The 25,842-nt window shown below is 37.7% G+C and overlaps 2 protein-coding genes across 3 annotated transcripts in view; one reads left to right on the top strand and one right to left on the bottom strand.

Moving 5' to 3' along the window:
* Nucleotides 1–25,842, top strand: part of LOC126251490 (arf-GAP with dual PH domain-containing protein 1-like) — a 144,242-nt gene that overhangs the window by 102,972 nt on the left and 15,428 nt on the right. Inside the window, exons 6-7 of the mRNA XM_049951951.1 lie at nt 10,600–10,822; nt 19,167–19,227. Coding sequence (XP_049807908.1) covers nt 10,600–10,822; nt 19,167–19,227 — 284 coding nt within the window. The remainder of the gene's footprint in view (nt 1–10,599; nt 10,823–19,166; nt 19,228–25,842) is intronic.
* Nucleotides 19,803–25,842, bottom strand: part of LOC126251491 (alpha/beta-tubulin-N-acetyltransferase 9) — a 108,059-nt gene continuing 102,019 nt past the window's right edge. Inside the window, exon 8 of one of the 2 annotated variants that reach the window (XR_007545739.1) lies at nt 19,803–20,114. The gene's annotated coding sequence lies outside the window, so the exon portion shown is untranslated. The remainder of the gene's footprint in view (nt 20,115–25,842) is intronic. The other variant, XR_007545740.1, reaches the window with a different exon arrangement.

Here is a 25,842-nt window from a genome sequence, read left to right as displayed (position 1 = left end):
TCTCACTCCAAACCTCAGCTGACGATGGAGAGCGTATCTCGGCTGCTCTGTGTCGCTGACCTCCACTATGTGTAAGTTGTGTTGCAGCGGCCGCCATGGTTGCGCAATTGGCGCGTTTTGTGGTGGCGGTTGGTTATTGTCATATCTTTCACTGTTTTGCCGGTCCGGACTGAGCCTCTGGTTCTGTGGCTAAGTTCAGTTTGCATCATTATAGGTATTGGTGTTCCACGGCCCTCTGGCATTTTTCCATCTACTATTGCTTGGTGGGCCTGTTTCATATCGGTCATCGAACCTCCTTTCCCGGTCATTGTTCACCGGCAGACTATTGCCGTTCCGGTCTCTACCTCTATTCCCGTTTTGTACATAATCTTGTCTCCTATTGTTACCTCCGCCATTTCCATTATTTGGTGGAAGCGTGTTACTTCGACCATTTCTGTAACCGTTTCCGTTACTTCTAGCCTGTTCAGAGGCTGCCTTAACATCCTCCTGAATCAGGTCAATTGAGTCCAGAACAGACAAGAAATGTTCCATGTCGTTCTCCAGTACGTGTATAAGTTTTTCCTTTACGTGTATCGGCAAGTGTGATTTCAAAAGTCTGATCAAATCCCGGGATGAAATCTGCTCGTCCCAGTAACGGGTCTTATTAATGTATTTCTCAAAATATTTTCGCAAATTGCCTAATCGTGGAGAATATGGCTCTGGATTATATACCTTTTTCCGTAATCTCTCCTGAATACATGTTGACCAATATTTGGCCAAGAATGCCTTTTCAAATTGCTCATATGTGTCGCAACTGTCAGCTGCTTCGGTTGCCCATAATGCAGCATCTCCTTGTATGTAAGACATAGCGTACTGTATTTTCTGTGTATGACTCCAAACACTAGGCAAAATGTTTCTAAATCCCTTGATAAATACTACAGGGTGAACAGATTTCTTCTCCGTTGTAAAGATCTGAAACTGTCGGTTTTTAATCAGGCTTTCTTCAATCACTATTTTGGAGTGACATTTGTTTGTTTCGCTAACATTGGTTGCCTGTTCTGTCTCGCAGTCGCAATTTTTCACTGCTGTATTTATATGCCTATCATTGTTGGGCCTGGTTGGCGTCACGCACGCCTGTGCGTCGCCGTGCAACAAGCTGTTTTCCAGCTCCGCAAGACGACGGTTGACATTCCGCTGCCACAGCGGAATGTCAGTGTGCACCGCCCTTCTTAGGTCCTGCACTTCCGCACTCAAGCCCAAGTCTTTGGCCTCAATCGCGGCGTGCACTTTCTTGTCTATTGTTTGTTTAAGGCCGGTGTCTTTTGCCTCTAACCAGTTCGTAAATTCCTTTTAAATTTTGTTCACCTGTTCGGACATTTTCTGCTCTATTGCTTGACTTGTGTCAATTTCTAATTTTTCCATCCTGTTAGCCAGTACATTGATTTCATCTACGATACTGGCGTTAGCCACCTGGATATTATCTACTCTTTCGCTCAGTTCTTGCACCGCTTTGGGTATGGTTTCATAGTTTTGTCTCAAACTAACAATCTCACTTTGCATAGCTTCCAAAGATTGCATTAACTGCAAGTCTCTCTCATGTTGGTATCGATCACGCTCTGCTTGTTTAGCATCACATTCTCTATCGCGTTCTGCTTGCATACGTGCAAATTCAGCTACCAATCTCTGGTCATGCTTTGCTTGTTCATGCACAAACGTAGCTTGGAAATTGAGCATGCGCTCGAACATAACTCTTAATGATTGCACTTCTGACATCTCACCACTCTCTGGTCCGTGTCTAGTGCGTGTGGGTGGCACAGTATTTCTACTTTCAACTGAATCACTGGTTGGCAGTGGCAACATTTGTTGCCCTTCTGCCCCCAGATTCTCACATTGTACTTCCTGAACTACGCCACTAACATTACTTTGTGCCCCACTTTCTAACTCGGTATCACTGCTTGCTAACTGTTGTTCATTATCCATGTTTATATTTTTCTGATTACGCAATCTAACCATAGTCAACAAAAGAAACAAAATCTGAACTAAATATCCTAACACTCAGGTTTCACTGACATAATCACACAAGAAATGGTGATTTGTTGAAACACACTTATTATATACTACGATGACTAACTACTCAAATGTCCTGTTATTTAAAAAAAAAAAAAAACACTAACAACAAGCACACCACTAATGATCCGAGAACACCGCACTGAGGCTACTTTACTACCCACAGGACAACTACACTGTAGCTTTACCTTTTGGTGATCTATCTTGGGTGCAGCTGCCCCCTGGTATTGTGGTAGGTAATTAATTTTTTGATATAATAAGGCTCTCTTCTTCAGCTTGCCTATGGGTATATAGTGTTTTCATGCAAAAAATCATATACAGGTATTACCACACAATATTGGTTAGGCAATACATACAATACATGAAAAAATTATTAATTGTTCTCCAACAAAGTTCGACAACAATAATTCCCTAATTATCTCATGGGTATTTTATGGCCACTGCTTATTCGGGCCCTGCGTTGTTGGGTGCCAGTTTGATGAATATAAAAAAATATTTATTATGTTAAAAATGAATGGATAAAAATGGGGAAGAAATGGCTTTAAATATTTTTGTTATTTACTCTTTCAGTACGAACTTTGTTGTAGAAACCCTTTTTTTTTTTTTTTTTTTTTTTTTTTTTTTTTTTTTTTTTTTTTTTTTTTTTGTGGTAATAAAAATTCATTTAGACAGAATTAAGGACATTTAAAATTACGTTAACTTTAGCAACCCTCTCATGCTGATAAATTCAAACTAACTGATTAATAACATTTATGACTTTGAAAATTATTTAAATTAATTTTTTTTACATATTTCGGCCTTGGCACATATTTTCTAGATGCAGTGGGTTTTTAAATATTTACTGAATTCTTTCCCGGCATTAGCTATGAAACACAAGACTGTCTCTGTTAGCATAAAATGGTTAAATATTGCCAAGCCGACCTGAATGTTTAATTATCATTGACAAAACACACTTCACTATATGTTTAAGTTACTTGCTTCAGAAATTGAAAGAACCAACAGATTAACAACTTCAACGTTAATTATCTGCCTATGAATGCACAAATGTGAAACCAGTAATAAATTCAGTCAGCCTCAGGATCGCTATAAAAGAAAAATATTTCGTAATTCACTGCTAATTTTACCTGCTCCTGATAATCGCTAAAAATGCTGAAAATTCTTTAAAGAAACATTATAGATGACATGGGCAAGCTAATTTACATTAGTAATACACAATTTTGATAAATTATAATGTATTTTGACCATAACAATAATTAAAATTACACACCTTCATAATTTCTCCTCTAATGGCGGCTAAAGATAGATACAGACAAAAAAAGTCTACTCATTCATATAATGCTACGTCACAGGTTCCTCTCTCTCTCAGCTCTCGAGGAAGACGACAAAGAACGCACATTATGTAGTGCTATTTATACTATTGCTGATTATGAATGTCTCTTTGTAATCTTACAACATTATTTTCCTCTGTGGCTATATTTAACATTTTTTTCATCACAGATATTAACATATTTCGTAATTACATTATGAGTGTAGAAATATTACAGTCATAAATACATTGAGAATATTATTACAGAAAATATTACAATAATAACCAACGTCCTTTATACAAAATTAAATAATATTTTTTGTTAAACAATTACAGTACATACGAATTGCTTCATAGCGGCATACATAGTAGAATTAAATGCCATTTCAGTTTATTAATAGTGTGTGTGCTGCCAGGGAATGTTACAAACTGACAAAGAAACAAATCAATATTTTGCAGAACTCTGTATCCTCCACCTTCTTGAAACTGTAAACACAAGTTGGTGAGTGAGTGGAGCACCAAAGTAGGCTATTAAGATACCTATTCTGCCAGAATACATTGTTCCCATACATGCATTAGCCTTGTTGTAGAGGTACAGGGTCTGTTGTTATCAGTCAAATTTTGGAAGAGAGGAACAGGAAACTACAGCAATGAAAACAACTATCTTGCTGTGGAAGAGTTCAATGTGCTACAGACACAAACTGCAGTACTGGTAACTTGCCTCTGGATTGGGCACTGCTTGTGACAAATGAATGCTTTTTCTGGCTCCATTTGTGAGTGTAGCTTGATACGGTACAACCATCTCTTTATTGTCTTTTTAAAGAGTACAGGGAGGGTGCCAGATATTAGACACACTTTTGTAAACCCATTTTAAACACCTAGAAGTAAATGCAGTTATATTTTGTATCATGGTAATAATACCTTGCATTATTTAATTTTACTGTGCATTTATCATATTCACAATAATAAACACTCTTTCAAATTATTAAATCTTCACAAACTATGCATTTCATAGAAATAAGGTAGAGACTTCCTAATATGAGGTGGTGGTAATAATTTTTCTTACTACTATATAGTGAAATATTCATACAGTTTTTACAGACTTATTGATTTCTGTTGTTCTTCACTCATTTCACACTACTCACATTTATCTTTATGACATTGCTGGCAAACGAAATTGCCTTCTGTGACACCGCAATCTTCATGAGCCTAGTGATACAATTTCTTGCACTGTGCCCATTTTTCCCCGTGTTGTCGCCAATAAATCACCCTGTATAGAATAGACACTATGCGTCATCACCACTGCTGTCTGAATCACCACTCTCATCAAGATGACATTGGATGCTGAGTCACTAGGTGCTTCTTCTGCTTTAGGCCAGTGTTTAGATGATGTCCAGTCTTCTCCCTGAATAACCTTTTGGCTGCTTTATTCTTAGCTGCAGCTGTTGATTTCTTATTCTTATATTCTTATAATTGCTTCACACAAGATGATGATGTTATTAACTCAGGGGAGCACAAGTGTGATGTAGACCTATTTGAATGGCCAGATCACAGGTGGCTTTGTGATCTGTGAAGAAGTCTGATGTCTGTGGAGTGGACTGCTTGACCAGCATCACAATCACTAATTTTATTTTTGGTTTTGGCATCTCCTTCTTGAGGAGGGTCAGCATGGTGATTAACTGAAAATTCATGCTGTCTAAAGATGCTTCTGTTGCACAGGATGAGACTTATTTTTGTGAAGGCATTCACAGACGCTTTCATTGTAGACATAGTCCTCAAAAGATATCAGCTTCTATGATTTGTTAGATTGTTTTTTATAAGTACTGTGTACTGATTGCTTTGAATTTGGAGAAACATTGATTAACATGTGAACAAAATACTGCCCTAACAGAAAGGTCCACAAAACATGTCAATTTCAATCATAGGACCAGTCAGAGTGATCCCCATTTATGGTAATTTAATAAAATTAAAATAAACACAGTTGTCAATATTTTACTATCAAATGGGAAAATACTGTTATCTTATGGTATTATTGTATCAGTTACGTAAAACAAACTGCAAGAGAACGAGTTCCCCCAATATGTCACAGGTATCTTAATATGCAACACTATCGCATATGGTAACAACGTTTGTTAGAAAATGAACCTAACTGTCAATAATTATAAGTAATTCCGTCAGAAATAACAACAAAAAGGAGTACAGTAGTGTCCACTCACTTTTAAGCAGAAATATTTACTTAGGACCAGTGTCACAAAAACCTCCAAATACTATACATTTTACTACAGCTTCTACGTACTCTGTCTCAGCAATGGTGTCCTATAGTCTTAGACATGCTTGAGATGTCTAGGAAACTCTTTTTCAGTTTAGCACCTACCATGAGCACAGTCGAGGTGTCTCACATTAGGAAACTATCGTACAATAAGCACCTTTCCTGTACACCCAGTTTCTACTAAGAAGACAGTCTGTCATTTGGGTAGGATTACTGTTTATGTTTTGGGCAATAACACGTGGTGTGCCAAGTGCTTACTAAATATTTGGCCATCTTCTCAGCTTTTACATCTACATCTGCATCAGCATGATTATTCTGCAAATCACAATTGAGTGCCTGGCAGAAAATTCATCGAACCACCTTCTTCAAGCTATTTCTTATCATTCCTCTCTTGAACTGTGTGTGGGAAAAATGAACACATCTTTTTGTGCAAGTTCTGATTTCTCTTATTTTATTATTTCTACCAGTGTAGGTGGGTACCAACAAAATATTTTCACACTCTGAGGAGAAATTTGGTAATTGACATTTCATGAGAAGATGGTGCCACAATAAAAAATGTCTTTCCATGATTACCACCCCAATTCGCATATCATAGCTATGGCACTCTCTTCCTTATTTTGTGATAATATAAAACTAACTGCACTTCTTTGAATTTTTTCGATATCTTCTTTCAGTTCTGTCTGATGCGGATCCCACATTGCACAGTAAAACTCCACAAGAGGGTGGACAAGTGAAGTGTAAGCAGTCTCTTCAGTAGACCTATTGCACTTTCTAAGCGTTCTGCCAGTAAAGCACAGTCTTTGGTTTGCTTTACCCACAACTTTATCTACATGATGATTCCAATTTCAGTTATATGTAATTGTAATCCCTAAGTATTTAGTTGAATTTACAGCCTTCAGATTTGTGTGATTTGTTGTGTATCCAAAATTTAGCGGATCCTTTTTAGAACTTACATGGATGATGTCACACTTTTCATTATTTAAAGTCAATTTCCATTTTTTACACCATGTACATATCTCGTCTAAATCATTTTGCAATTGGTTTTGATCATCTGATGGCTTTACGAGACATTAAATGACTGCATCATATGCAAACAATCAAAGAGGGCTGCTCAGACTGTCTCCTATATCATTTATTTAGATCAGGAACAGCAGAGGGCCTGTAACACTATTTTGGGAAATGGGCAGATATTACTTCTGTTTTACTTGATGACATCCCGTCATTCTGTCATCTGTTATTGTGAACTGTGATCTTTCTACAGAAACATTATGAATCCAGTCGCACAATTGAGCCAGTACTCTACAGGCAAGTAATTTGAACACACACAGTATTTGGTGAGAATACTTAGTGTGGTCATCAAAGTAATTTTCAAAAAGCTTCCAGTACCAGTTTATGTATTAAGATATGTTTATAGGCTTTGAGTTATTTTAATTTACTGTGACTATTCTGCAGAAACATGACTATCCATATACAAATTACTGAAGCTTTTAATTATAGGTGGTGTTTTGGCTTCCAATTATCCAAAGTTTCGATTTTAGGATTTAGTGACCCGTTACTGTTTATCTAAAGGTTACAGTGTGCCATAAGTAGTGGTCAAGGAGGAACAATCATTCAAAGCAAAAATGTCTTGTAAACATGAGCTCTAAAATGCATATCTTAAAAGCTGCAAGATGTGATAAAAAAGTAATGGAAATTTTTGTTTTTGTTAAAGAATCTTTATTTATTCATCATCATCATCATCATCATCAAGATCAACTTTGTCCCTTTCAAAGTATACCCTATTAGATGTACTACACTTGTGCATGCACTTTTTCCAATCTCAGAAGAACTTCTGGAACTCACATTTGATTATGGTGTTCATTTCCTTCATCAGTTCTGTTTTTATCTCATCAGTGGTGGCAAAACTATGTCCTTTCATAGTTCTCTTCGGCCTTGGAAATAGAAAGAAGTCGCAGGGGTCGATGTCCGGCAAATATGGTGGCTGCAACATAAAGGTTTTGCTTTTTCCAAAAAAGTCATCAATAAGAACTGAGGTGTGAGCGCGAACATTATTGTGAAGCAATTCCCATGAGTGGTTTTGCACAATTCTGGTATTTTCTTCAGATTGCTTCACACAAATGACGTTTGGCTTCCAGGCAGTTTTTCTTATTGACTGTACAACCATAAGGCAGGAACTCGTGATCAACTATCCATGCCCAAAACATTTGAAAAAATTGTTTGGCATAATCCAAAAGATATTCAGATATCATCAGTAATCTCTTTGATCGTGATTCGGTGTTCCCCAGAACAGTTTACTTAATCCACACTGTCATAAGCAATTGATGTACTACGATGTCCACGGCTGTCATCATCTCCATCTTCTTGACCCTCTTTTAAAAGTTTACACCACTTGTAAACTCACATCTTATTCATAGTAGATTCACCAGATGCCGCAGTCAACATTTCGAATGTGGTGCTGCACTTTATTCCATTTTTCAAGCAAAATTACATGCAAATTCTTTGATCTATCTTTTTCGAAAGTAAAAATTCACTGAGCACTCGAAAAATATCTATAACCTTTTTGGCTATCAGCAGTAAACTAAATACTTAAAAAAACACTGAAAATTCAAACATTAATCAGGAATGTGTACCAACAAGATAATTTTCTTTTTTTGAAAATCGGATCTACAATGACCACAAGATTAAAAAAGTCCTGTTACTTTTTTATCACACTTCGTATGCGCAATTCACCTTTGATGCCGTGGAACAAATCTCATCTACTGCAAGCTCTTCGCTCTCCACTGTGTTTTGAGAGGTGGTAGTATGGCGTATAGAAGAATATGTGGTAGGGAAGAGGCAGCAAGAGAGGAAGAGATTTCAGATCCTGAAGGGCAGCACATACACTGGCATTAAGAAGGAAGCACTGGATCGTATGAAGTGGAGATACAAAGAACCTGCTAATATAGCAGAAAACTGATGATGATGAGTATGAACCGAAACAAGAAGAAAATGTCCAGTAAACAGGGCTTTATAGTGTGTACCTTAAGGAATCCAAAGATTTGGAGGAGAAAGGGGTTACAACCTTGATCAACTATATAGTGATGATGAGATGGGCTTACATTTTAAAATGTTACCCTTCGAAACATTACTTTCACAAAAAGACAGGTGTGCCCCAGGTGCTTAAAAGAATAAAGAGCAGTTGACTTTAATAGCATGTGATAAATCTGTTACACCAACAGCACTGGAAAAAAATTGATCCTGAAAATACCCAGTCTACTACAAAAATATTCAAAGCACATGGAGTACATAGAGCTCCTTCATGATTTGTTTCACAACGAGTTTGTCCTAAGAGTTGAAAAATATCTCACACCTAAGTGCCAATGAAAGCTCTTTCTCTTTTTGGACAGTGCCTTTACTCACCTAGTGGAAACTCAGTTGAAAAATGGAAAATATTTGTGAAGTTTGCTACCACTCAGTGTTAAAAGCCTAATCCAGTATGTGAGACAATAAAATATGTGATTTTATCATAGACTGTTCCTTCAAAAAGTGCCTCTGAATCACAATGATGATGCATCTGTGCAAGAACATATACCTCCAATATCAAGAATGCTATTGACTGCTTGGAGCACAGTTTGAGAAAATTCCATAAAATTATCATGGAATAACTTGTGCAGAATAGTGATGATGATCCTGAGGATCTGGCAGCAGGTGGAAAACCCATTTTCAAATTTAGCAAACTATATTCCCAAACTTAAACGATGCTGCTCGCAAAGATGCCAATGCCTGGACTCAGGTACAGGAGTCCTACTTAATGATGAGCTGGTAGAGATGGCTAAGAAAACTGTTGATGGCAAAACCCTGGAAGACAAGGAGTCTTGATCATGATGAAAGTCTGCAGAGGAACTTATTTCTTCAACAAAAGGTTTTGAAGCACTTGAAACTGCTTTGTAATTAGGGGAGCAGTATCTTCAGCCTTCATTTGTGTACAAAATCTATGAAATGAAATGGTTTTGCAGCTCACCTGACACATTCTGCCACCCCGTCCCCTCCCACTCCCCTGCCCCCCACAAATAATAGATCACCAAGTTTTTAACTCAAAATAATTTTGTAATTTAAATCATCAAGGTTTTTAATCTACAATAATTATGTTTTTTAACACTTTGAAGACAGCTACTTAGAAGAATATTGGGCTTAAAAACCAGCCATTTGTGCCGTTATTTAAAGTGTTACTGGCATGTATGTAATTGATATTTATTAAAAAGTAGTACATAGTACAAAAAGAATACACTTCAACAGTTATTTTTCATGTTTACTTCAGTTCTTCGATAGGTTACAAATTTTAAAATAATGATGACAGAAAGTGTAATTACCCTTCTGGGAAAAAAATAAAAATCGCAAGGTGAGTTACTATGAAATTTCTTCCTCTTGAGCTTCCAAAGTTTCTTTCTCACCCAATGAATGTGATATATTTGTAAGAAAATTACAGCTGACAGCAAAACCTAACAAGTTCACACACGAAATTACGTTAGTGCAATCACATATTGGCTCAACCATTTGTGACAGCAGCTGTTCAAGTTCACTGATGTTTCTTTTGAAATAATTCTAGAATATTCCAACAGAAGGCAGCACCTGTCAAGGGCAGGTAGCAAGATGTCCATACATTATTCTCATACGTTATGAGTTCAGTTTTCAAGCAATAGGTGGCTTGCGTCCAGAAAATAGCGACCTGAGTGGGTGTGGTCTTTCAGACACAGCATTGTGCCCAAGTTATGTTCAGGCGTGGCCACCAAAATGTTACTCTTGTTTATAATGTTGTATGTCTGTGTGTATGCATCAGTGGTTCATTATATAATTTAACAACTTATCTTTAGAACTATTTTTACTTGTTTGCAGCAGCTATTTATAGTGCTGCCTGAATCATTTGACTTTCTTTTGTAGATATTGAGGTTTTTTAAACAGTTATTTGGAAATAAAAAAAATGTAATCTGTTGAATTCTAGGATGCACATCCAAAAGGTGAGATATTCCTTGGGCATATGTTAGATGGCTATAGTGTGAGAGTGGGTGTTCCACCAGGTGCGAAGGACCTGAAATTTTCGTTCACCTTACGAACACCAGAACGAGCATATCATCTGTCTGCAGAAACTGAGGATGACAGAGATGAATGGATACAAGTTATAACGAAGGTCTTGGAAAGGCACATGACTCCTCAAGATAGCTCAGGTATTATGCAATAATAGTTTAGTTTAAATTTAATTGGCAAAATAATTTGTTCAATGCTGAAGTATTACAGCAAGCACAGTCTCCAGTGCGATTTTTTTAAAGTAAAATCCAAAATGCTTAATACTTCGTGTGATGCCTGCTTTATTTCATCATTGATTGTCCTTGGTGTCGACGTACTGTGTTGCTATACTGGCTGAAAAATGGAGGGGGGGTGGGGGGGGTGATGGTAAGTTCAACATTGACTACTTTAAATGTTGTAGCCAAAAGGTGCACATTTGCATTTCACAGTTCTTTACTTTCACTGTTCCCAACCCCCAATAATACACAGTTATTTGGCCAGCACACTATTGTTTAACTTCCGATAAGCCTCATTAATAGTTTACAGGCAAACATCCACATACTGCTACAATAGCTTACTGTTGAACATCTACGAGCAGTGAAAGCCTAAACACACATTACTCAGTTCTTAAAGAATAAAAAGGTATGTATGGAACAGACACTGTCATTGTTTTAACACACAGCCCAATTGTGTTACACTTATTTCACAGTTAAGTGGATGCCTTGTTGTTGTTCTAACCATTACAGGTTTCTCATCTGAAATTCGGCCATGGGCTAACAGTCTTGGGACCAAAAATTGGGACCTTATATATTTTCACAATAATAGGAACTGAAACTACACATTGTTTGATGTTAAAGTTACAGAAATTACAATTAAAACTTAACTCATTAAATTAACTGAATACATAAAAAAAAAATTTCATCTTATTAACAGTTTCTTCTACTACAAGAGTTAGACCGAATTATTTGTTTAAATGATGAAATTAACAGATATCGTTATGCAGTGAACACTTTTGACAAAACTGTTAATTACTTTGGAATTAATTAAGAGCTGGTGTTATTAACATGTTTTCGAATTGAGCCAAATAGATCCTTTAAGAATACTATTGGTGGTTCTTCCACATGTTTATAATTATTACAGAATTTATATTTGTTTATGAGTCAACAATAGAATTTGAGTTACGAAACAATTACTGATTTCACCCTGTTACAAAAGATACTAACTACGAACAGTCAAAATAAATTAGAAAATCAATTACATACAAAATTAGACCCGGTGTTACATTCTTTAAAACTGATGGCCATCTTTCTCTTGTATGAAACTGCAGATTATACTCACATATGTTAATGGTAATTAGTTAAAAAAGAAAAAATGAATTTTAAGGAGGTAAATGGCAAAACAAGAGGGGAAGTAAAAAATATCCCAGCTTGCTTCGTCACATTGGAGAATATTGATAGCATTTGAGAATATTGATAGCATTTAAATTTCATGGACTGATATATTTCACCCTACATGTGAATGACATATTGTAAGAAGAATGAGTTAGAGGTATTTATTTAAGTAGCGCCTACATTTGGGACATACAGTGTGCTACTGTCTGCACTTACATTTTGATTGATATTTGAGTATAGAATGATGATAATTTTGATTTATTTGCGGAAGCTGTGGACAACTGTTATTAGTAGCTCAAAATTCATGGCTGCTTTGTCATTATTATTTTCTTTAATAATATATCATTGTTCATCAACAAGTCTGATTTGTAGAAGAGAGTATGATGCAGACAGACTGACAGGGTTAAGATATACGGGTATGAAGTGTAGTTTATAAGACCATCGTCTGAAGAACATAGTAAGGCACGGTGGGTCACTAGTTACTTCTGCTGTGAAGTAGTACTATTTCAGTACTCTGTTTCTGTCTGACTCAGTTATTTTGTTTCTATTCATTAATAGTAAGTATTTTTCTCCCATTAATAATTTGTCTCAGTTGTCTGTCCATTCTTAGGTCTCCTGTCAGTATATTTTAGCTATCTTTGTGTTTACTATTTCCTGTACCAATATTCTGTCTTTTCCCATATTTTTTGATTCATTTTTCATTTAATAGTCTTTATCGTCATCTGTGTAGCCCTCTATATTTCATTGTTCTGTCGTCTATCTCTCCCCCTCCTGCAAACTATATTTCTTTCAGGATTTTTCTTGTCGTTGTCCACTGTTTTGCTGAACTGCTATCATTATTTAGCCACTTATTGATTGGGATTTATATTACATATCATATTTTGCATTTTCAGAACTTAACTCTTGCTCTTCGAAAACTATTTGTCATTTGGCATCTCCCTATGGGTGTAGTAGTGAAAGTGAATATCTAAAAATGCATTCCCACAAGCCACTTCCACACTTACAAACATAGCAATCTTCTACCTTAACCTACCTTGTCCTCAATTTGTATGGGTGTTATCCAGAACTGAAAGATAAAAGGCACAGGAAATATTCCTGGAAAACTACTATTTTCATATTAACTGGTATGTGTTAGAACATATTACATATATATTTTTTCCATGTAATCACCCCAGCTATTCTTAGATTTTGTGAGCTTGGATGTGAGCTTTTCCTTTCAGCACTTATCATACTGAAAAAGAGAAAACGCCAGTGCTGCCTTCGCTAATAATACATCGTAGTTACAAAATCTTGCAGTCCTTTTGGGAAGTGGATTTTACATTACAATGTTATACATTGAGCAAACAGTAATAGAAACCAAAGCAACATTTGAAAAAGAAATGACAATTCTTTTCTTTCATTTTTATTACACTCAGATCTTTTCTTTTTTGCTATTTCATACACATATTTGATCAGCCTCTTATCATGCAGACAAACTTCCATACTTATAAGGGGCAGTCAAATGAAACAAGACAAATGGAAGAAAATTAAGTAAATGGTTTATTATTTAAAAAATAATCACAATATTTGTTAATACATTTATCGCACTGTGAGACAAGATGGTCGATGCCTTCATGGAAAAATTTTGCTATTGCCTATGGAAAAATGATTGAACTCAGGCATGCGCCTCTTCATCCGAAGCAGATCAGTTGCCACAAATGTCTTTCTTTAGGGCTCCAAAAATAGGTCACTTGGGGAGAGAGCATGACCATATGGGGGATGTGGGCCCACCCCACATTTTGCCGAGGTTGTTTGAGTACAGCTCTTTGAGAAGCATTTTTCATGCTATTGCTAACCTTCATTTTATATCTCTCTACTTCACCTATCCTCAGTTATTTTGCTACTCAGATACCAAAACTTGCCTACTACTTTTAGTATCTGATTACCCTCAGCATCGGCTGATTTAATTTGACTACATTCCATTACATTTAATTTACATTTGTTGTTATTAATCTTATAACATCTTTTCAAGCCAGAATCCATTATTTTCAACTGCTCTTTTGCTGTCTGTGACAGAATTACATTGTCATCATCAAACCTCAAAGGCTATACTACTTCTCCTTGAATTTTAATTCCTTTTTCAAATTTCTCCTTGGTTTCTGTTACTGCTTGCTCAATGTACAACACTGTGATGCAATATTCACTTCCTAAAAGGATTGCAAGATCTTGTAACTAAGATACAAAAAGAAACATGTCTCTGTTAGTTTGAATTTCAGCATTTAATTTAATGATGTTCGTCATAGGGTAACAAGAACTGGTTCTTCAGCTTAATTTGTTTGAGACATCCACGAAAAAGAATTTACATTTTTATTTTGATGTATTTCCAATACAATTCACCCTTCAGTGCTTTAACATTATTTGATCCAATAATTAAAGTAATAGTAAAATAATACACCCATTTAAAGATTTGTTTATATATTATTTGTATTTTGGTGATATTTATATAGTTCAAGAGAGTGATCAGAAGCACACATAATTAATAATGAAAATAATAGCTTACGGAGTTATGTGGGATGAAGTGCATAAAGTGATTCAAGGTGTCTGAAGATAACTGTGTGTCAATAGAAATAATAAAGGTAAAGTTGTCCTCCTCCTAGTGCTTAACTTGCTTAACTAGACATGTTCGTATTGGAAGTGGTATGGCATAGCCCTTGTCCAACCTTTGCACTGAATTACCCAGACTGTTGAGAGAAGGAACTGCTGTTTCATGTTAACTCCCAGTGCAACCATTTTTCACATGTACCAGTCACTGCTAGAGTTGTAAGAAGTGGTAAGTGATTGAAAATAACTAGAACCAACTGAGGATTGAACCCGGACTTCCAGATTTGTAGCCAGACACTTACTCATCAAGCCACACAGAAATAAAAGCTGTAGTAAATGTAATCAAAATTAAACTTAAAAAGTTATTCACAGAATGTTTTTGAAGGAAGACAATCCCTCAAAACTGGCACAATGGTGTATTTATTCTTCTTCGCAAAAAAGAGACAGACTATATATAAGAAAACTTTACACCTTTGGACCTAAAATTACTGCCAACGATTGAGAGAGAGAGAGAGAGAGAGAGAGAGAGAGAGAGAGAGAGAGAGAGAGAGACCCTTCCTGGTGTTAAAAGTGGATACAGCACGGTGGATATAAACGAAGTTGTGGAATGGAGCAATTTGTGTGAATTACCACTCAACGCGGGTTGTGTAAATTCCAGAAAAGTTTTTAACACATCAAAAAGAAAATGGTACAAATTAACAAGTACCCTGTAGAGCCAGTTTATCAGTTTTTATAATAGAATACTTCACGACAACTACAGGAAGGGGAGCAGAAAAAATAAAGGAGGTTAAAAATAGCTTGCGTTGATGTCTATAAATGAAACATAATTTTGAAAACTAATTTTCTAATATGCCTGGTATAGAAAGCTTACAGTCTGTATAGAAAAATCGTTCAAAAGCTAGAGACAGACATTTTGGGAATTACAAGGATTGACAGGAAAACAAATAAATGGATTGGAGATCAGAAATAACCAGGCAAAATAAATGAATTATGACTGTTATCAAGTTATAATGCTGAATGACAGAATATTTAATTAAGCAATTGATGGTAGATGCACCAAGGTAGTTCTTTACTGTATACCAAGATACAAGAAAAGACCAAATGGTAGGTGTGTAGATGATATTAGGTAAGTAGTAGCAAGATGATTCCACAAGACTGAAGATCACAGGGCATACGGAAGTCTTAAGGAATTCAGCAGTGGATCTCAAATGAGAGATGGTGGACATCATCATCTGTTTAATACATGGACAAACATTAGCTGTACAATTTTCTGCATGCTCAACATGTTTAAACTGAATTCTATGTATCATACTCAGTGCATTATATAATATTTGATGTTACAAAAATAACAATATTTTTTGGAACCTTCGGAGATACAAGCATCATTCGTGGTGTTGTCATCCACATAGTCATCAGGTGTTGCTCTCCCTGCAGTGATACAAAATGACTCAATGCAATAAAGGTCATCTGATGCGATGCTTTTCTATGTGAACTAGTGTTCGTAACGAGTGATCGTGCAAGCCATAGGACATAGCAGGCAGCAGTAGCCTTGTGTGAGATGTGTTGCCATCAGCCTTGTCTCAGACAACCTCCAAATATATAACATATTTACGCAAGACTGGAAAGAGATATTGGTCTGCTTCTAGTGTTAAAAACAATTGTGATATGTTAGCTGCATTTGGTATGCAGCATTGTATGACCTAAAATGCACTAGACGTAAAGTAACCAGTGACTACATTTTTTATTGCATTCTTTTCAAAATTTATTCTGTGGTTTACTTAATTTTGAAGTATCACAGTAACTGTGAGCAGTACTGGAAGAAAAAAGAAAAAAAAATTCACTATCAAGCTTTGATATCAAACTATAAGATACGAAAAAACTATTTTTATTTTTTCAATAATAGTTTTCTTAAAATCAAATATTGGAGATCATGCTAAAGATTTCCCAAGAAACTAACTACAGAGATGGATTTGCTTCCTTTACATAAAACTACTTTTTTTTATCACTTTAAGTTTCCCCTGCCATGCACTGTGTACAATACAGTTGCATGGAACAACCCACAGTCTGTGGTTTGCTGATAACACAGAGAATCGTATTGATGTTGTAGCGCTGTCATCACAGCATGAACCAGTTAAGTCACTTCATTTCTACATGCTCCACCAATGTAAGTTGCTTTTGTGTCGTATCGCGAGTTACATCGCGTATTGCCGCAGTGGTAATTACACTTAACACTTGCTGAAGATCCTTTCCAGCATGTGAGGCTAAAAGCTTTTTCAGCTCATTGATCCATACATGGAGAGGAAGGTCCCCCTGAGACCCAGCACAACATTATTTAAATAAGCTATTCTTTACTATTGTTTGTCAGACTTTAAGAGCATAATGCACCATGTTTTGGTAGTTTCTGATGTCTGCTCCTCACGAGTCCAACATTGTGCCCCATTGTGAATGTAAATAAGAAACAAGGAAATGTTGTGAAGAAAGAGAGAAATACTACCAGAGGCTGTATAACCCAAGTGTCATGCCATATTTGCATGCTATGAGAAATATCAAAAGTCAAGAGAGTTATGCTTCTTTGTAAGTAATAAAAAAAAGTGGCATTACTTGTTTTGGAAATTAATTTTCTTGTCTTACTGACTACTGAATGACTTCAGTGCAGCAGCCCATCCTTCTTTACTGTTCTGTTGAAACTGTTGTGCAATTAGAGAAAAACATGAAATATTGAAGAAGTGTGTCTTCAGAATTGTATCTGCAATTCCCTATGTAACTGATTTGTTGTAAAAGAGTACTTATACATAAAATAAGAATATGAATGTTCTGGTGGAAGCACTGACAAAATTGTAAGAATGCTAATCCACACATCAAAAAAAGTTTTGCATCACTCCGGTTCCCAGAACTCCTGAAGATAGATGTTGACTGTGGATATTGTATCACACACACAGTCCCTTTGACTGTTCAAAGATGTCACTAAACCCACCCAAAGATGTAAACAACCATGCATGAGCAGCGTCTATTAGATGGAGGGGTTCTGACAGCCGATCAGTTCCAATTATTCCGCTAGGAAGGAGGTACATGACCCATGTTGCCTGTAGTTCAACCATGCCTAGACGGTCAATACCGCAGTTCAGTCATGTCCGCATTGTTACTTTGTGCCAGGAAGTGCTCTCAACAAGGTAAATGGCCAGGCATCTCGGAGTGAACCAAAGCGATGTTGTTCGGACATGGAGGAGATACAGAGAGACAGAAACTATCGATGACATGCCTCGCTCAGGCCGCCCAAGGGCTACTACTGCAGTGGATGACTGCTACCTACAGATTATGGCTCGGAGGAACCCTGACACAACCCCCGTCACCGTCTTGAATAATGCATTTTGTGCAGTCACAGGATGTCATGTTACGACTCAAACTGTGCGCAATAGGCTGCATGATGCACAACTTCACTCCCGACGTCCATGGCAAAGTCCATCTTTGTAATCATGACACCGTGCAGCACAGTACATATGGGCCCAACAACATGCTGAATGGACCGCTCAGGGTTGGCATCACATTCTCTTCACTGATGAGTGTCGCACACGCCTTCAACCAGACAATTGTTGGAGACATGTTTGGAGGCAACCCAGTCAGGCTGAACACCTTAGACACACTGTCCAGTGAGTGCAGTAAGGTGGAGGTTCCTGCTGTGGCGTTATGTGGGCTGATGTGGTCATGGAGGGCACCGTAATGGCTGTATGATACATGAATGCCGTCCTCAGACTGATAGTGCAACCATATCGGCAGCATATTGGTGAGGAATTCATCTTCAAGGATGACAATTTGTGCCCCCATCGTGCACATATCATGAATGACTTCCTTCAGGATAATGAAATCGTTTGTCTAGAGCGGCCAGCATGTTCTCCAGACATGAACCCTATCAAACATGCCTGGAATGGATTGAAAAGGGCTGTTTAATGATGATTGACCTACCAACCACTCTGAGGGATGTACGCCGAATCACCATTGAAGAGTGGGACAATCTGGACCAACAGTGCCTTGATGAATTTGTGGATCATATGCCACGATGAATACAATGCATGAGGACGTGCTGCTGGGTATTAGAGGTACCGGTGTGTACAGCAATATGGACCACCACCTCTGAAGGTCTCACAGTGTGGTGGTACAACATGCAACATGTGGTTTTCATGTACACTAAAAAGGGCGGAAATGATGTTTATGTTGATCTCTATTCCAATTTTCTGTACAAGTTACGAAACTCTTGGAACCAAGGCGATGCAAAACTTTTTTGATGTGTGCAGATAGATACTGGTAAACACTGCAAATCATTGCAAACTTACTCAGGACCCGTGTTTCAATCAAATTACCAGTACAAATCAGTTACCAGTACCATGGGTTTCAGTATGTTAAGAGCATGTTCCTGCTGCAGAATTTTGAAGTTAATTATCATAATTCCATTACAGGTCATATCACATGTAAAAGTAATAAATGATCAAATACCTGTATGTAGAATATAATTAAAAACAGGCTGTATTGCAATTTCTAGTGGCATCACGCCTCATCCGTAAACGGGCATCTGGAGCTGGAGTACACATTTTTTCAAGCAGGTGAGACATCCATTGTCACTTAATTATTAATTATTTACTTATTTATTTTAGAATTAGTTTTTTAACTTGCTTATTTCTGACTTGACCGTAAGTGGATTAGTGTTTGAGTACTGCAGATGCCCACTTGAAGTAAAAATAGTGAATAGGATTGTTAAGACTGTTATATTCATTCTGATAAACATTTCAAGCAAACCTATTTTTCATCTTTCATCAACCATTACATAATACTCTGTCATACTAACCCAAACTTGAAATCCAAGATTAACCTGTTCTCGCAGAATGTCAGAAATAAAATAAATTATCAAGACAACATACACAAGCCTTAGGTTAAAGTACTCACAATAAAGTAGTAACAGCAAAAACTTATGTATCATACAATTTCTGAGATAAGCTTGTATACCTTGATGGTCAGAAGCCCTTTTGTGTGTGTGAGTGTGTGGGGGGGGGGGGGGGGGGTGCCTCAGAAGTCTTGTGAGTTCAGTTGTGAGTCACTTTTTATTTAATCGTGTCAGAAACACGCACTATAGCTTACAAGTTATACAAAATTTTCCAAAACATGGTACTATAAGTATTACAAGTATTACAGTTAAAATTAAATGTGGCTTGACCAGTATGCAGCAACTTCGCATGCTTCCTTGGTGGCATCAGTGACATTCTGTGATGTGTATGACATTGGATATACGCTTCAGACAAGAAGATGACTCATTGTCTGGTCTTCAACACATTCACATGCTGTGGAATCGCATGCAAATCCCCACTTTTTCAAGTTTCTTCCTTCTTCCAACTCCAGAACGCAGCCTGTTGAGGTCTTCCATATTGACCAGCTTTCTTTGTGGCCTGATGGGAGGCTTTCGGTCAGGATTATCCACCCTGCAATGTGACTGGATCTGGAACACCATGAGTTGACTCTGAAGTTCAAAGGTGGTTCAGTGAGGCTTTCAGTTGAATGGAGGAAGCTTTTCCTTGATTTGAGCCTTGGTACTGGTGTCTGATACCCATGTAATGCGTGGGTCTTCAGATTCAATTCCTTAGACTTCATATGGTGAAAGTGTTAGTTAAAATTTAAAAATCTTTTTTAAAAATTTTAACTACCGCTTTCACCAGATGATGGTATATTGGATGTGAATGGTGGGGAGTGGCTACAGGGCAATGTTCAACGTTACTATGTTATAAATAGCGTATATTGCCTGAGGATACATCAATAAGTGTTGCGAAACTGGTCGCAGATTTAATAAAGATCATTCATACAGCCAGTGTGGATTAAAAAAAAAAAAAAAAGATAAGGGAGGGAGAGAGAGAGAGAGAGAGAGAGAGAGAGACTGTTGAGTGGTGTAGAGCACAGAACTCAGTATGATTTGGTCAGAAACTGCATGTAAATCATATACTGGTAGGAAGGAATACATTCCCTGGCGGTACCCCCCGCCACATTCCCTATGTACAAGTTACTATTTACAAGTATGCAGAAGTGCTCATATTAGATTGTACTACTCTTGTCTTCAAAGTACAAGTCATACTGTGGCGAAGGCTAGTGAATCTTTCTAAGTACTGCCTGTTCCAAATAATACAAGTTCAGCCCTTGACCCTGAGCGACACAGAGCTAGTGTCCCAGAAAACTATCGATCTGCTTTCCTCTCCAGTCGGTAGTTGGCCTATTTATAAGGAGCCATTGCACACTGCACCACCCTTCTGGAGTGTTCCATGATGATTGTGTCGATTGCGATTGTCATGTGGTTGTTGCATGACATCTGCCGTACTTTTCCATCGGATACTTGTCCACGCTGGCGCCTGCCCATTCAAGAGTCAAATTGCTTATCTTGCTGCCAGCCTTGTGATGCTCAAAGTTCACTTCTCGTTACATGACCAAACATTGGATAGCGGCATCTAAGTCGTCGTCACAAATATTTCACTTCTTGTCACCAAGAAATTATTTCCCAACTTTGTTACTAACTTAAGCTGAATACTTTGCTATTGAATATTTTATACTTCGTGACACCTCCCTTTCCCATGGGAAAAATTTGTAAGCTCTGACCTCCGAGGTCACAAAATTTTCACCTTGTACTGTGTGCCAGTGGACCTTTTATTTGCAACATTATGTTCCACATTGCAAAGTTTACAGGTTCTTTATTTCGCAACAACTTCTTTGAGAGCATCCAGTTTATAAACAGGATTACATATTGGTTGTAGTATAAGGTACATTCAACAAAACTCTATTAGAGTTCACTGACATCATTCGTTTTGTTGCTTGGTGTGAGTACACTCCTGTTATTTCACCTTAGGTTGGCTTATAGGTCACACTTTTCATTTCACCACATCAGTATTCAAAGCATTACATATTTACACGTGGACTGACACTAATATAAGTCACCTAAAGACCTCAATACATTGCATTTATAGCTAAAGAGTTGGTGGTAATTTATCTCTCGTTAGACTGTAGTGCTAGCGACTCCAACACAGGCATATTTGCCTCCATCTTTGTGGTGAGTTGTGGCATCTGATTACATTCCTTTCCCAACAGTCAGAAAGAGGAGTGTGCTGTACGGACCTCAATTCGTACTCTCCTACATCTTCCTCCTCTCCAAGTTGTTCAGACTGGTGTTAGTGTACCTCACACTGTCCTTAGGGTTACTTAACGTCACACAGACTCTGACAACAGTCCCCCCCCACCCCACTTCACAAAGCTGTTTTCCACACCTTCTACAACACTTACAATAAACGCACAAACTACATGTCTTAACTACTAGACAGATCAGTGCCAAACCATTGTATCATCACATGGAAAACACTCTCCTTGAACATCCCCTGAAGGTCTCCCATTGTTGGTATTCTATTTCATCTTGTAAGGCATCTATTTTATGACATGCTTCTTTTATATCATCTAAATGCCTAACTGTGTGTTCTAATGGTAAGAGTATGGGAATTTGAGTCAAGGTTTGTTTTTCCTCCTCTATTATACAACACACTATATATACAGGGCGAGTCAGGAGGAAAGATACATGCTTTGATGAATGATATTACTGGTGATTCTGAACAAATAACTTCGAATAAACATATGCCCTTTTCTTAACAGTCTCTGGGTAAACTAATGAAAGCAGCTAGGAATGGGAAAGGTGCAGGTGATGGTAAATTAAGATACTGTTATGTTGTGGTTTGTTTGATTGTGTAAGTTTCCTCACAGAAGATGTTCAAACAGTCCACCTTCAATTTCAGTTGTAGACAGGTGTTGTGTCATCGATCAGAGCTCAGTTTTGCATTCCTTTATCTGGGCACAAGCATGTAAAATACGAGCAAGAAGTTCCTCTCTTGTGACCACTCTGCACTCGTAGACATCGTTCTTCAGCCCACCCCCACAAACAGTAATCCAATGGGGTAAGATGGGTGACCTTGGTGGCCAAGCAATGACTCCACGGTGACCAATCCAATGACCAGGATACGTTGTGTAGGAGCTCGATCATGCTAAAGTACATACGAGCTCATGTTGCCAAAGGGATATCGTCCACATATTCTGGTAACACATTTTGAAGGAACTCAAGATACCATGTCCCAGTAAGATGGTTATCTAAAACAACTGGACTGGTGAGTTGGTCATGACTGAGAAACATCGTTGAAAATTCATTTCCACAGTAGTGTGCACGTTTTCATTTGCCCATACATGAGAGTTGCGTGTGTTGTTGATTGCGTTGCGGGTAAATGTTGACTCATTGATGAACAGAATACTTGGAATCAATCGATCATTGGCAATGATCCATTGACAGAATTGTTGCCTTGCGGCACCATCTCGATCATGCCAATGAAAGGGATACAGACCATGCTCGTGTAATTACTTGTGTTTGTGGGACACCAAGTTGGGCAGCAATTCTTCTAGAGCTGGTAGTAGGGTTGCATTCCACTGCTTGAAGAATGTTCTCAACTTCATTAAGAGTTTGTTGTATGGGACATTCAGAGACAACATTTACACTGGGAAGCATACCTTTCTCACGCGGTCCATGAAACACCCTGCTATCTGGCACTCTAAAATTCGGCAATCATTGTTGATATTCTCACACAGCAGCTCTGTAATTCCCATTGGACAAACAGCATGTCAGCATACTCTGCATGTATGAAGATCTGTGGCATTTTCACTACACAAAACTATATTCACTGTTCACGTAACAACACTGTTTGACTGAGACTTGAGGTAATCAACTGCACCATGCGCAAGTGAACTGCGTAGTGACACGGTTAGTAAGGATGACACTACATGTTTCCCATTCCTAGTTGTTTTCATTGGTTTACCTGGAAATGGTATTAAGGGCATATGTTTATTTAGGAGTTTTTTGTTTCGAATCACCACTAGTATCATCCCCTCAAAGTATTTACCTTTCTTCCTGACTCCTCTTATATGTGGTTAACTTAGGAACTATGTCTATCTTAGTGATATCTGTACGAATGACATGGTCGGCCTGCAGGTAATCTGTGCACCATATCCCTTATATTTACTGACAAAACTTGCCAGTGCTCTGCACAATAAGGTCACTGGGCGGCGAATCACTGCACGATATTGTTAAGCCTTCATCTTTTGGGGTTACGTACAACCATTCGTTGTCTTGTATCTTCATCCAGATACATTAGGAATTTCTCTTACTGGTTGTAACATATGAGTTTCACATCACTTGTGATTATAAGTGGACATTAGGACGAAATTTTGTTTACAGATCTGGATTTTCAAAGTGACCTTCTACAGCATAGCTGGTCACTGGACAGTTGCGCATACTGTTGTTTCGCGTAGTCTATAATTAGGAATTCCTTTTCTTGTCCTACACAAGAAAACAATTTCTTTGTCTGATACTCTGTTGGTAGTGGCCATACATTACTGCATAGACATTACTGACAACTAGTGGTTAAACGTATTGCCAGCTAAAAATATGTCTAAATTTATTGATTGTGGTTCTAACAGGTATGGTTCTAAGAGACCTTTCAGCAAGTTCACAATGGTAGAAACTAACAAGTCATATTTTTGTTCCAATTCATTAAACATGGCCGTGATTTACACTAACTGTTCCATGATAGTTATTAGAATCAGGGCCTGTTGTATCTTCTTGCTGGTACTGTTTTCGCAATCTTCCATGTGCTTGCTTAACTTTCTGATCCCATCAGCAATAATGTGAGCATTCTTGGTTATTGTATTCAGCATTTGATTTATCACTGTTGGTGATGCCCTTACTATCGCCACTTGCTCTTTGGATAACTGCAATGGCTCCCTCTGTTGCTCCTCTAATACACCTATTTTAGCTTTAAAGAACACCACATCATCTTCATCTAATGTACCAAATAGTACCTTGCTTGTCTCAACAATAAAGTTCAGTATTCACCGCTTAGACCTTGTTGCCTCATGCCTGCCTAACTGCTCAATTAACCCTTTTGCCCCCGTAATTTTACCCACATGCCATTTTACCATTTTCTGAACATTCTCACACCTTCCAGCATTCACACTTGCCTGAAGCAAGTTACTCACCCAATGAGCTACTGATCTATTGGTTAATACTTTCATTTGCTCACATTTTTCATGCTATTTTTGTAGATTAAAATAACTCACAATTCTCCAAGTTGTACTTTGCAAACTAACTGTACCATGCTCGTTGTAATGTATCTCTGGTCTCAACTTAAAACTGTTGCACTCATATGTCCAGCGGCAGTGTGTCTCATTCCATGAGGCCAGACAGCAATATACTCCTCATGATAGTTGTCACACACAATGCCTTCACTCTTGGCATCTGTAATGGAAAAGGCATTCTCAACCTCCCAATTCCATTCGCGCAAATCGCGTTTGCTGAACACTAATTCACCCTGACATACATTACACTTCATATTGCTAACCCAACCATGAGCATCTTCTGGATACTTTTGTAACTGTCCCAAGGACACAAAACAAAACTTTTTCATGCACTTTCACACATTTATTTCCTTTGTCTAATTATTACTTTATGTCCCTGTACATCAATCATAGTGAACGGTTCTCACCATTGACTGTCCAGCTTCTTACTGCATCCTCTATGTACACACTCATCACACAATAGCACGATCATGCTTCCTAAATTCCTTTGGGTTTTGAGTCTTGCATTAATTTACCTTATTTCTCTCCTTGTTTGACTGTGTTTCCATGTGGGCATCCTGATGCAACATCTGCATCCATTGTTGGATCTTGGTCACAAATCCTCATAGTTATAAACTACATCTGCAAGTTTTTTCTGTAGCCATAAGGGTAAGTTGCTTCTTCTTCTGAAAAACAATTTGAATGGAGTGCACCCTGTGGTACTGTGCAGGGTCATGTTGTACACAAATGTCGCGAAGGGACCCATTGGTCCCAATTGTCATGCCCTCGGCTAATATAGAGCTGTAACAATTCAGTTAGTGTAAGATTTGTGCACTCTAGTGCACTGATTTGACTAAGTATGGTAAGCAGTTGTCTGCATTTTGTCTATTCTCAACAGTTTACAGTGTCGCTTGTGAAATTACTGCTCATGTTGCTGGGCAGGTCTGTAGGGATTCCAAAATTCATAATCACATTTTCCACTAACTTACGGGTGACCGTGTCAGTCAGTTAGCCTGGTGAAGACAAACTTTGTGAGTGAGTCCTGG

Source organism: Schistocerca nitens, chromosome 4 (assembly GCF_023898315.1).
Source record: "Schistocerca nitens isolate TAMUIC-IGC-003100 chromosome 4, iqSchNite1.1, whole genome shotgun sequence".
Classification (NCBI taxonomy): domain Eukaryota; kingdom Metazoa; phylum Arthropoda; class Insecta; order Orthoptera; family Acrididae; genus Schistocerca; species Schistocerca nitens.
This window is presented reverse-complemented; position numbering and strand designations above follow the sequence as displayed.